Here is a 13944-nt window from a genome sequence, read left to right as displayed (position 1 = left end):
GTTCCCTTTCCCCCACAACTTCTCCAGCATAAGTTGTCATCAGTGTTTTTGATCTTGGCCATTCTTACAGGTGTAAAATGGAATCTCAGAGTTGTTTGATTTGCATTTCTCTGATGACTAAGGATGTTGAACATTTCCTTAAGTGTCTTTCAGCCATTTTAGATTCTTCTGTTGAAAGTTCTCTGTTTAGGTCTGTACTCCATTTTTCTTATTGGATTATTTGTTCTTTTGGTGTCCAATTTCTTTATCTTTGTATATTTTGAAGATCAGCTCGCTGTCCGATGTGGGGTTGGTGAAGATCTTTTCCCATTCTGTAGGCTGCTGTTTTGTCTTGTTGACCATGTCCTTTGCTTCTCAGTTCCAGGAGGTCCCAGTTATTAATTGTTTCTCTCAGTGTCTGTGCTGCTGGGGTTATATTGAGGAAGTGGTTCCCTGTGCCAATGTGTTCAAGTGTACTTCCCACTTTCTCTTCTATAAGGTTCAGTTTGGCTGGCTTTAAGTTGAGGTCTTTGATCCATTTGGACTTGAGTTTTGTGCATGGTGATAGATATTGGTCTATTTTCATTCTTCTACATGTTGATATCCAGTTATGCCAGCACCATTTGTTAAATATGTTTTTTTTCATTATATTTTTTTGCTTCTTTGACAAATATCAGGTGTTCGTAGGTGTGTCAATTGATATCAGAGTCTTCGGTTTGGTTCCATTGGTCCTGCTGTCTGTTCTTATGCCAATACCAGGCTGTTTTTAGTACTGTAGCTCTGTGGTAGAGTTCAAGTCAGGGATTGTGATGTTTCTAGGTGTTCCTTTATTGTACAGGATTGTTTAGGATATCCTGGGTTTTTCGCTTTTCCATATGAAATTGAGTACCAATCTTTTGAGGTCTATGAAAAATTTTGCTGGATTTTTGATGGAAATTGCATTGACTCTGTAGATTGCTTCTAGTAAGATTCCATTTTTACTATGTTAATTCTTCCTACCCAAGAGCATGGGAGATCTTTCCATTTTCTGGTGTCTTCTCCAATTTCTTTCTTCAGAAATTTCAAATTCTTGTCATTCAGGTCTTCACTTGTTTGGTTAGAATTATTTCAAGATATTTTATGCTATTTGTGGCTATTGTGAAGGATAATGTTTCTTTGATTTCTTTCTCAGCCCATTTACCATCCATATACAGGAGGGCTACTGATTTTTTTATTTAATCTTATATCCTGCTACATTACTGAAAGTGTTAATGAGTTGTAGAATTTCCTTGGTAGAATTTTTGGGGTCACTTATGTGAACTATCATATCATCTTTAAAAACTGAGAGTTTGACTTCTTCTTTTCCAATTTGTATCCCTTTGACCTCCTTTTTTATTATTGCTCTAGCTAGAACCTCAAGAACTAACTATATTGAATAGAACTGGAAAGAGTGAACAACCTTATCTAGCAGCCAGAAGCGGGAGCCAGAAGCAAGAGAGTGGGCACACATTTACAGCATAAGAGACCACACCCAAGTGGGCTGGTATCTTAAAGGCTATTGACTGAAGGAGCAGAATGTGCTCCCACAGCACCTCTGCCGTTTGTTTAAATAAGAGGGTTCCAAACCAATACAAAACTGTATCCACTAGGAATAGATATCAAATATAATTAATTATAACCAGCATAAACAATATTAAACAAGGAATGTATGCTAAATGTTTTAATAAACATCCTATCCTAAGGAGTCTAAGTCTTTTATAGGAAATGGCTTGGCTAGATCATAAGAGTACAGTAACTATGGTGATCTAATCTTCAATCCCATTGAAGGCCTGAGCAGTCAGGAAGTACCATCAAGTAGCTTCCAAAGCGAGCAGTATATGATGGAGACAATTAGATACCTGAGTAATCACTCAAAGTCTCATTTTGCAACGTAGAAGCAATCAACTTTGACTAAGGCCTAGCATAACTGACAGACCATTTTCAGAGGAAGGAAATTTTTCAGAATTGTCTTATCCTGTCTTGTCAAGATTTGACTGTCCTGCTTATCTATTTCCAGATACCATGCACTTTGTCAGTAGATGAGGTATGAGCAGTTCCTTGCCCAAAGGCCAATGGTGCCCAGAAGAAAACAAACTTCTAGTGGAGTGTCTTTGATGCTCAACATTCTCGCAGGAGCAATCATGTCTCATGTCAACAGAACCCTAAATTATTTAAATGCCATGTTCTACAGATCCTTGAAGTGGTTGAAGATTACCTATCTAGACAGAATACAACCTCTAAGTATCTAAAGAACCTAATTGATGTGACTGTAAGTACAACAAACATGAACAACTATTTTCCTATAATAATTAATACCTGTGTACCTTAAAGACTAAAACTTCACATCAGAATATTAAATCATCTGTAAACAAATGTGCAACAAAAGAGGACAATGACCTCAAAATGTAAACAGTCTATAGGTATCTTGATCAGAGGTAGGAGTGATATATAATGCAATATGAAAATATATCCTAAAAGTTGTATTGATATAAAAAATGTCCTAAACAGAGGTAGAAACATGCATGTATACAATCTGACAGAATAACTTTGCATAGGTGTACAAATAATTTAAACATAATAACAAATATAATTTGAACTTGTATCAATATACAAAAACTATACCAATGTAAATTATCCATGAGAAGGTACACCATTTCAGCAGCTGGTACCCCCCAAAAAACCAGTCTTATAGTAGCACTGTCAGCATCATGCTGTCATCTCAACTAGGTGGAGTTATTGCTGTGGGGCCCCATCTTCTTCCTAGAAGCTTCAAAGATTACTGCAGGAAAAGGATCTGGAGGAAAATCTATGTTCATCGTGGAAAACTTAAACATCATTCATATAAATATACATTCAATGAAGAATACGATATAGACAAAGGCAATAAGCCAAGGCAAGGAACACAGGACATGAAAGAGGAAAATTAAGAGTTCTGACTCCCACAGTCCCTTCCAGAACACACTATTAATGAACAGGGTCTCCCAAAGGGCTCTGCTTCTTAGGGGTTGCATGGCTTTCCAAGAGAACCAAGATGAGAGCCAGGCACCCTGGGTTACATCATACAAACTCGAGTAAGTGCTTGGTTGGAAAGACTGTCTTCCTTCTAGGGACCTGTCTGCCAGTGAGTCATGTGGTTCTTTTACTAGGCTGCTTGACCTGAAAGTAAGATTAAACACTCAAATACAATTGATCATAGTTAACATTTGGATTTTTAAAAAATAATTAGAACAATGATACTTTTTTTCCCCAAGGGTATAAATGGAAATTTCAATAATCCCATATATATGTGTATATATGTATAATATGTGTGTATATATGTGTGTGTATGTATGTGTATGTGTGTGTTATATACATATATTGTGTGTGTTTTGTGTAGGAGGTCCTTCTGTTTATGTGTTGCTTTCATTGGTTGAATAAAGAAACTGCCTTGGCCTAGCTGCTAGGACAAAACTTAGGTAGGCAGAGAAGACAGAACTGAATGCTGGGAAGAAGGGCAGAGTGGCAGACACCATGGATCTCCTGCCTGAGACAGACACTGGTTAGAATCTTGCTGGTAAGCCATAGTCATGTGGCAATACACAGATTAATAGAAATGGGTTAAATTAAGATGTAAGAGTTAGCCAATAAGAAGTTAGAGCTAACAGGCCAGGCAGTGTTTAAATGAATACAGTTTCTGTGTGATTACTGAGGGTGTAAGCTAGCCAGGTGGCCGGGACAAAGGGCCCCCACTCCGTGCAACATGTGTTGTACATATGTGTGCGTATATGTGTGTATATATGTGTGTGTAATGTGTGTATATGTGTGTATATGCGTATGTATGTGTGTGGTGTGTATATATGTATGTGTATATCTGTGTCTATACATATGTGTTGTATATGTGTCTATACATATGTGTTGTATATGTGTGTATATATGTATATGTATATGTGTGTATATATGTATGTATATATATGACACTGGACTTTATTCCTGTGCCCTTGTTGCCCTGGTCATCCCCTCCCCCTCTTGCTGTCCCCTTCTTCCTCCCAAATATGCCCTAGTCTGCTTTCATGACATGAATATTCATTATCCTCTCTGGTCTCCCCCCCCCTTTAGAACTCTTCTTCCACTCTCATAGAAGTCTTTTTATTTTCATCACCTATATTGAAATTTGCATATTTATATATATTTAAATCTACATTCCATATATGAGGGAAACATATTATTGGTCTGAGTTTGGTTTATTTTGCTGAACATAATGAGCTCCAGCCCCGCCCATTTTCTGAGCTATTTCTACTTTTAATGCATATATTATACTTTTAATGCTCAAATGGAGGCACTCAGCACACAGTTTTGTATCAGCTTTACCCCATCTGCTGGAACCTTTTCTGCAGCTTCTTTGAAACTGTGGCTGAAATATTTGTTTGGTAGAGAGCCAGGACCCCAGGTAAGAGCTTTTCAAATTTGTGGGACTGGTAGGAATTCTGCCCCGGGGAACACAAGAGGTAGGCCTGTGACACCTCTTCACGACCAGCCCACAAAGAGGCGCCCCACAAATGATACCTCGTCGATGAAAAAGTTCCTTTAAGCTGAGTATGGAGGCTCTCCGTAGTCATTCCAGCACTTGGTGGGTGGGGGAGGGAGATCTCAAGTTTCAAGTCAGTTGGACACATAAAGAAATCTTGTCTTTAAAGAAAAAAAAGAACATTTTTATGGGAAAATAATCCCTCCACAAAAGCTGTGCATTACCCCCTCCCCAAGAGACCTGAAAGTGAGATCAGTGCTCAAATCAGGCTGAAAGTGTAGTTAGCCTCACACCTTGTCTGGGATTTCCACTGACATTTCCGTCTCGGTAACATTGGTAACATTCGTGTTTAGACTAGCCACGCGCCACTGAAAGGTGCCCAGATTCTATTTTGGAAGACAAAGAATATCAGTGTTTGGTTTAATCTTAATAAAAGCCTCTCCACGGATGCAAGAAACTCCAATCAAACGAGATTAGACCAAATTAAAATGCCCATTTTTAAAAAATAAATGCGGCACTCTCTGGTGGACCGAGAGAGCAAGGCAGGGAGAAAAACCTGTGGGAGCAGCGCTTGGGCTTGGCAACCGACTGGGGCAACTCCCAGGCCAGGGGCTTCCAAACAGTCAGCACCCAAGTACGTAAGGAAGGATTGTTCTCTATCTATTTCTTGTGGGGTGAGAGCTGGGGAGTATTAAGCAAAGACCCAAGGAGAAGCAGGGGTTGGGTTTTGGTATTTATAATTTTTGCTTATACCCTGGGTGAAAAGTGACAATCAGAAGAGTTTATAAACAGGTAAGCGCGGGACCCAGGAGAGAGGGTTCATTCGTCCGTGCCTTCGTTGATGGGACCTAGGACCTAGTCCACGCTCAGCAAGTGTTCTGACACTCAGTGACACCCCAACCCCCTTTGCCTTTGTGTTTTGAGCCAGGGTCTCACTGTACTGCCCAGGCTGGCCTTGATTTTGCTCTGTATCTAGGAAGGCATTGAATTTGAGATCCTGTCGCCCCGGCCTTGCTCGGAGCTGGGAGCACATAACCCGCACCACTGGGTCTGCATCCTGTATATTTGTATCGAGTTATCTCTAGACACTAACCTAGCCCCATAAGGAGGCCAAGATAATAAAACGCCCCCCCCCATCCGTTATATCTGGCTCCCTAGACTGTACTTGAAGTGGGTGGGGATGCGGCACTCTAATGGATAAGAAAGTGCCCAATCTGGTGGCCTTGCCCCAGCCTCACTCCTCCCCCGGCCCCGCCTAGCGCCTCGTTCCCAGGTCGCCGCTGGTCAAGCGGCCGGGACACGGGCGCTAGCGCCGCCCGGATCTAACTCCATACCGGGGAAGCCCTGCTGCTAGCAGAGACTGTCCGGGTCGCCGAGCCCAGGCCACCACCCCGCGGTCTCCCGCTTTTGGCCTGGGTCGGCTCTCGCCGCCCGCCACTGCTCGCCGGCCGTGCGCATCAGCGCCTGCTGCCCAGGGCAGCTCCGAGGTGGCCCCAGGGACATCTCCGAGGGAATCTGCGAGATGCAGCTGTCCAGGTACTGCGGGGACCGGGGGAACGTGGGTGGGAACCTCAGGCACCGCCGACAGTAGGACCGAGGCCGCCTCCCCGCTGCCAGTTCCCGGAATCCCCCCTTTCATTTCTCCTCCTCGGGACTCCGCCTCTTCCTGCCTGTGTTCCCTGGAGGTTCTGGGGACTCTGGCTCCTGCGAGCGCGCACCCCACGGGCTGCGACCCCGGGGCCATCTCCACGCGGCGGCTCACCCTGCACCAGTGCCTTTTTTCATCGCTCCTGCGGTGAATCCTGTTTTTTGTGGGCTCTCCATCTGCCTTCACCCAACCCGCGTCGTCTCACCCTGAGTGTGCACGGGACACCTCAGCACTAGCCACCCCCAGATCCTAGAGGGTCGACGTTCCTCGGGATCCACTCCGCCTTGCCAAGCTGGGTTACCCTCTCCAGCCTCTGGGTCCGGGTCTGCGGCATGATCGCCCCCCCATACTCCCCCCCCCCCTGCCCGCAGCAGAAACTCCAGGATTATTTGCTCACGAGCACACGCGGTCACAGCAGCAGGCATTGGAGTGTCCTGCATCCCGACCGATGCACCCCTGGGAAAGTGGGAGATCGGAGGCGAGGGGTCACGGCCACAGAGGCAGAAGGTGGACAGGGATGGGACATTGGCAAGGCACTGGGTGAAGAATATTGGGATTATTGGTAGCTTGTCTTTCTATTCCAAGCAGGCCAGTAGTTGCTTGCCATAAACAGTTGGCCCCGTCGACCCATTTATTTGGTGAACGGGCTTCACTGGGAAACTTGTGATAACCTATGAACGTTTACGTTTTAATGTTTGTTTGATGTCCTTGTTTTGCTTGGCAAGAGGTCTTACGAAACAGCCTGAATGTCATCTAAGAAAGGTGCTGGGACTAGAACCAGAGGCTGAGTGTACTCCATCATGCCAGGCCCTTGCCTATAGGTCCTTCTCGGCAGCCTGAGGTGGGGTGGAGGTGGTGTGTAACAGAGCTCACCGAAAGCGTCCTCATCGACTTCACCAACACACTAGAGACAGGGCCACGTCGGATGAGGCCCACCAGTTTGTCTCAGGAAATGGCTGTTGTTTCACAAATGGTCTTTCAATTTTAAGTCATAAAAAGAAAAACCCGGATGTGACGTAAAGGGGTTTTTTTCTCCCTGTTTATTATTTAAACATTAAAAAGGAGCTGTTGATTAAGTTAGTGATAGAGACCTTTCCTGGTAGTCTTGAAAGCCCTAGCTTGGATTCCTAGGGCTGCAAATTTAATTAATTATTTACTGTCGAGTTAAAGAAGATCCACCTCGGGTTTGGTTTGGGTGACTTAACAAAGTGTGATGGCCTGGCTGAGAGAAAACCAGAAGAGGTACCGTTTTAGAAATAAGCTACTTTTGCTTTTTTTTTTTTTTTATGGTTTGTTGGTTTGTTAGGTGGTAGTGGGGACTGAAACCGTGCCTGATGAATGACAGATATTCTATCACTGAGCCACATCTCCAGCCCAGAGGTAAAACATACATACATACCTACATCTGCATCTACACACAGACACACAGATACACACACACACGGATACACACACACACATTTGAGTTGACAGGTGTGGCGGTTCACTGTGGAACCTGCAGCCTGTAAAGTTCACTGAAAACTCCAGAGACTAAGGCAAGGAGAGCTTGTGTTTGAGGCTGGTGTAGTCTGCATGGTGAGAGCTTAGCTGAGAGAGAGAGAGAGAGAGAGAGAGAGAGAGAGAGAGAGAGAGAGAGAGAGAGAGAGAGAGAGAGAGAGGAGCTCACACAAAGCCTCCCCGGATTCATTTCCTGTTACATCCCAAGGCCTTCAAACTGTTGAAGATTCAGTGACACAAATATATTCTTTGATTGTAGTTTACCACACATATTAAAATGTCATTGATTTTAACATTACCTTAACGAAGTCATTCATACCAGCATGCCTCATTCCAGGAATGTCAAGGGTGTACTCTGTCATCCAGGAAATCTCAGTGTGGGGACACAGGTGCTTGCCAGTCCTTTTTGTGGTTTCTTGTTCTTGTTTTTTTTTTTGTTTGTTTTGTTTTGTTTTGTTTTTTTTGTTTTTTTGAGACAGGGTTTCTCTGTGTAACAGCCCTGGCTGTCCTGGAACTCACTCTATAGACCAGGTTGGCCTTGAACTCACAGAGATCTATCTGCTCCTGTCTCCTGAGTGCTGGGATTGAAGGTGTGCACCACCACACATAGCTATAACAGTGCTTCTTATCTGCAGCCATCATGACTGCAGGTTGAGCCGGGGCCCATACTCATGTGTGAGCTGTCTTCACGTCATTATCCCTTACACAGAACAGTGTGGTCGTTTGAATGAGATTGACACCCGCAGGCTCAGGTATTGTCACCCTTAGTCCCGAACTGATAAACTGGCAGAGAAGGATTAGGAGGCATGACACTGTTGGGGAGGTGTGTCACTAGGGGCAAGCTTTGAGCTTTCAGAAGCACACTCCAGAGCCAGTCTCCCTCTCTTTGTCTCTACTTTCTGCTACTGTTCCAGAACCTGCCTGCATGCCATGAGGCTCCCCGTCATGGTAGTAATGAACCGGATAGTAACCTATAAGAGATTGAAACTGTAAGCAAGCCATGCGGCGCTACATAGTAAGAAGCAAAAAGAAACAAACCACAAAACCAGAATGAACTACTGGTGTGCAATCCAGAAAAGAATAAATGAGAAGCATGTCCTATGAGGGGAGGTTGACGACTTAGGAACAGTGAGAGGCAAATCGACCATGGAGAACCTTCAAGGGCCTGACTTGAAGGCGCTCATCCAGGTTCAGAAAGAGAAACCGCAATAAGCGTAGGAGCTCAAGTCTGATGGCCGCAGGAAAAGAATCTTCTCTCACAGGGTCTTTCTGTTCATGTGCTCTTTATTCTACTGCCTCTACTGCAGGTCTCCTGTCCTAATTGTCTGTAATTTCTTAACTCTAGTTCTCTGTCTCAATTCCAATCCAGTCTCTGTTACAAATCTCTGCTCCAATTCATTCTTGTTCTAATTACTCTACATTCTCTCCTCCTCCTCCATCTTATTTCTTCTCAATCTGTATCTCCTGCCCTTGGAAAGAAATTCCCAAGTGTACATGTATGTGTATATATGTGTGTGTGTGTGTATGTGTGTGTGTGTGTGTATATATGTGTGTGTGTGTGTGTGTGTGTGTGTATTCATTCATTAGCAGCAACTTGTTTGTAATACAAAAAACTGCAAAAAAAAAACTGCAAGGAAAATTCTCTGGGACAGAGGTATTCTTTGAAGATATGTAGCAAAACAAATCAGCTAGTTTGCAGCTGTGAGGGGGTCAGGCAGTCCTTTAAAGGAACTGCTACAGGTTACAAAGGGAGAAAACTAAACCATTGAGAGATCTAAAAAAAAGACAAAGAACATGTGCGTTATTTTACATGTCTGAAATGCGATTAATAATATCTAGACACGGTCAGTCAGTTGGGAGCTATTAGTCTCTTGAAGGACTAAGATAGAACAAGGACAGACAGCTGCAATACAGCCCTAATTTATCATAAATCCACCAAGGGGCTTAGATTCTACAAGGCCAGACACCTGCAATTTCATAAGCAAACTCTTGAAAGTTCCGTTTGTGATCCAGGACACATGTCTGGCTGGCTGGCGCTGTCAGGGAGGCTAATGACAGAGAACAGGCTTCTGAGTTTCTCACCGTGATGTGGAGAACATAGTGTAGAGAGAAGTCATCTTTCTGACCATCCCGAAATGTGTGTGTCCATAAAATTGAGATGTATTCATGAGATTACATGTGCACGTTACATGAAAATGCATGGGAGTGGGGAGCTATCATTGCTGTTATTGTACAAACAAATTCCAGACGAAAGCAGCAGTTCTCAGAGTCAGGGCCCTGCCGGCTCTGCCAGGCAGGCTTCCTCCATCTGAGAGTAATTTCTCGGGTGGATTGACATCTGAACCACCAATTGCTATAAGCTGTGGTTGTGTCATGGCCACAGTAGCTCCTAAAAAACGCTCCTGACAGTAGACCAAGGGTGAGGAATTGGGGTGCGGATGAGGTGCAGGAAGGGGTGGGTTGGAAATTTTTATTTCTGGAACCAATAGGAAGATGAATACAGTAGTTAGCCTAGAAGCCAGTTTATAAACTGGATATCCTTAAACTTTATCTTAGTTTTTGTTTGTTTATTTTTAATCCAGATATTCTTCAAAATTTCTTATTAAGATTTAGCCATACTCTGAGCACTAGAAACTGTTCTACAAGTCAACAAAACTCTTGAACATTTTATTTTATAATCACCAGGAAAGAAGCAGGTGGGCAGACGTGGCTTTTTCTTTTTCTCACAGAGGATCAGTAGTCTTTTGTGTGTGCAGAGACCAGCAAGAGGGGAAAGGTGCTCCAAGGGTCTGCCCGAGTTGGAGACCAACCCAGGGTGAATGGTTGATGTCACTTGCCTCTCCCCTCCTGGCACTGAGCAACGTACCAGACACGAGTCTCTGTGGAGAAAACACGCACAGAGTTCTGGAGCAGACCACACTCTCTTGTGTGCCTTCTCCCCAGCTCTAGTACGAGCTCCTCCTTCAGGGACATGAAGCTGCCATTGCTCTCTGTTCAAGCAAAATCAGGCTGAGATATGAGAAAAGAAGCCATAAGAGTCTATATGAGATTCCAACGTACTTCTTCACAATAGCAGTAATGGAAGCCAGCCCCATGCAGCAGAGAGGGCTGGGAGGCCGAGGAAAGATAGGGTAGCATGCAAGGAGTCTTACTTTAAAATATCTATAAGGGACTGGGCTGTAGCTCCCTTGGTAGAGTGCTGGCCTAGTATGCATGAGGTTGCTAGGTTTCATCCCATCTACCTGGTGACATGCCTATCACCCTAGCATTCTGGGAGGTGGAGGCAGAAGGACCAGAAACTCAGGGTCATCCTTGTCCATGTCATGGTATATGAGTCCTTATCTCAAATACACAGGCATAGGTTTAATGTGTGTGTGTGTGTGATAGCTTTTGGCTGATGTATATTTATATCTTGGAGCTGAAGAATTTCCTTACAAGTTAATAAAATGGAATTCATGCTGGAATATTGACTAGCCTGGTCTTGTTCAGGTACCCATAGTGAGGTCATAACTGCAGTGAGTCTGTCCTGTGTAGAAGAGTTTTCCCTAGTCCTCCTGCCCCTGGCTCCCTTCCATGCTTCCCTGAACCTTGGGAGGAGGACACATGATCCAGATGTCCCGCTTACTCTGTGCCGTGGCCAGCTGTGAGTGTGTGTTAACCGTTACCCTCCCCAGGCCACTGCTCAGAGATGCTCCCCTGAGGACCAAGGCTGCGCTCATCTGTGGTTGAGAGACACTTTGATTCTGTGTCTATGTAGCAGAAGGAGAACAGCCTTTCATCCCTGCTAGAGAAGAAATTGTTTTCTTCATGAGAGTGGCCTCAGGGAGGTTGGCTATGCACCAGCAGACGGCCCCACAGCCATTCTTGTATTGAACCCAATAAGTTATTTAAAAAAAAAAAAAAGCTGTTGTGACATTAGTCGTGGAGTTGGGGAGGGGTGTGGGTCTGAGAAATCAGCTTCCTATTAATCAAAATGCATCATATGCATATATAAAGCTTTGAAATAAAAATACTGCATCAGCATTTTAAATCACTACAACAAACTCAAAGGTGAGGAAATGGACATGAAAAGCGAGACTGGATGCAGAAGACTACATGTGAATGCAAGGCCACAGGGACACAGTCACAGAAGCCACGAGTCACAGAAGCCACAGGGACACAGTCACAGAAGCCACGAGTCACAGAAGCCATGAGTCACAGAAGCCACGAGTCACAGAAGCCAGGAGTCACAGAAGCCACGAGTCACAGAAGCCACGAGTCAGGGGAGAGCATGGGAAACAGTGACAAAATGAATGTATATATTTCATTTTTAAAATTAGATTTATTCATTTTGTTTTATGTGTATTTTGCCTGCATATATGCATTGTGCTATGTGCATGGTTAATTCCCACAGAGGTCAGAAAAGGGAGTCAGATCCTCTAGAACTGGAGTTACAGATGGTTGTGAGCCACCATGTGGGATTAGAACCTGGGTTCTCTGGCCTCTCAACTCTTGAGTCTTCTCTCCAACCCCCAAATATGTTTTTTGTTTGTTTGTTTTTTGATTTTTAGAGTTAGGGTCTCTCTGTGTAACAGTCCTGACAATCCTAACTATCCTGAAAGTAGCTCTTGTAGACCAGGCTACCCTCGAACTCATAGAGATCCACCTGCCTCTACCTCCAGAGTGCTGGGATTAAAGGCATATGCCATCACTGCACGGCTCAAATAAAAATATTTTAACTCTAGAAAGACTTGATTTAAACCCAAATGAAAGCAGCGGAAAGACACAAAGATAAATCAATTAGAAGACTCTCCTAGGAGACAGAGTACAATCACATGCTTAGAATAGTTGGAATCCTTCATACAGCAAAAGTCACAAGTACAACAGAAAGTGCACACGAAAATAGCACAAAGGAAATACCACTGGGGCAAAGACAAAGGCCTGCTGGCATAAAAATATAATAAACTAGCCATGTTCTAAAAGAATGGCATGACCGCTCAGCTTAAGAGGCCGTAAAGGATTCCCTTCAATGAAAAAGAACTAGTTAGGATGCAGGAAGAAAAAGTAAAGGAGGAAAAACCAAAACGAACCAAAAAAACCCAACTGTCTCCAGACTTTTGAGCGGGCCATGCAGGTTGAAAGTCAAAGGTCAGACCTCAAATATGAAAGGCCAGTGGGGGGGGGGCAACAAACTAGATAATAAAAGTGGAGACAAGTGGAAATCATGAACAAGGTCAGGAGGAAAGCTTGGGCAGGACAGATTGGCTCGGGCACAGGTCGGCTTAGAAGCCAGGAGAGCGCTCTGCTGGGCCCTCACTGAGCCTTCGGTGGCCATGCATGGAGGTGGGGTGGGGTTGGGGGATAAGCAGGATCAAGTCTGGCGGCTGGAAAGTGACACAAACCAAGATGGTCCTCAGGCAGACTGTTCCGGTCAGAAAGCAAATCTCAGGCTGGGGAGGTGGCTCCATGGGTCACTTGTCACTCAAGCAGGGGTTGGTGTTCAATCCCCTAGAACCCAGTTTAAAAAAAAAAAAAAAAAGGTGGCACAGATCTGTAATCCTAGCTCTGGGTGATTGACACAGGGTGGGGGGGGTGCGATTGGCACCCTGGGCAGCCAAAGCAGCCCTATCTGTAGGCGCCAGGCTCCCAGTGGCAGACTCTGCCTCAGCAAAGTGAGGCAGAGGCTGCCCTTGAGCCTTCTGGCTCTAGGAGCCCGCCACTCCTGTCGAGTCATCTGTCTCTTTAAATAAGATTTCTTGCTGCTTGCCAAAAATAAACAAAGTGAAAGAGTGATGGAGAAAGACACCCCATATCGACCTCTGGCCTGCACACGCATCCACACACACATTGACCTCTGACCTCCACACGCATCCACATATGCGTTGACCTCTGACCTCCACACGCATCCACACACACATCGGCCTCTGGCCTGCACACGCATCCACATATGCTTTGACCTCTGACCTCCACACGCATCCACACACACATCGGCCTCTGGCCTGCACATAGCAGCGCACACAAACCTGATCACACCTGCACTCAAACCAAGAAAAACCAGGCATTCCAGTATTTCTCAAGCCTCAAAAGGTGTTGTGAGACTCCTGATAATGGTTTGTTGGGAAGATTAAGTTACTGACCTAATAATATCTGGATCTAAGTAGCAACTTACCTCTGTGGAAAAATCTCCAAGGTTCAGAAAAGGATGTGTGGTCTTCTTGTGACCGTTTTTGTAGCCATTTTTACTTTTTCCATGTTTTTATTTTTTTCCATACTAAAGGATGCAAAGAGGATGCTGGGGGTGAGGAGGTGCACTGGGGGG

The 13944-nt window shown here is 44.5% G+C and overlaps 1 protein-coding gene across 1 annotated transcript in view; it reads left to right on the top strand.

Annotated features, from left to right (window-relative positions):
* The first annotated feature begins 5777 nt into the window (after positions 1-5777).
* The window catches only part of Ifnar2 (interferon alpha and beta receptor subunit 2), a 42893-nt gene continuing 34726 nt past the window's right edge, over positions 5778-13944 (top strand). Inside the window, exon 1 of the mRNA XM_013352494.2 lies at positions 5778-6037. Within this exon, the coding sequence (XP_013207948.1) occupies positions 6024-6037 (14 nt within the window). The 5' untranslated portion in view covers positions 5778-6023. The remainder of the gene's footprint in view (positions 6038-13944) is intronic.

The sequence above is a fragment of the Microtus ochrogaster genome, chromosome 2, assembly GCF_000317375.1.
Source record: "Microtus ochrogaster isolate Prairie Vole_2 chromosome 2, MicOch1.0, whole genome shotgun sequence".
Lineage (NCBI taxonomy): Eukaryota > Metazoa > Chordata > Mammalia > Rodentia > Cricetidae > Microtus > Microtus ochrogaster.
This window is presented reverse-complemented; position numbering and strand designations above follow the sequence as displayed.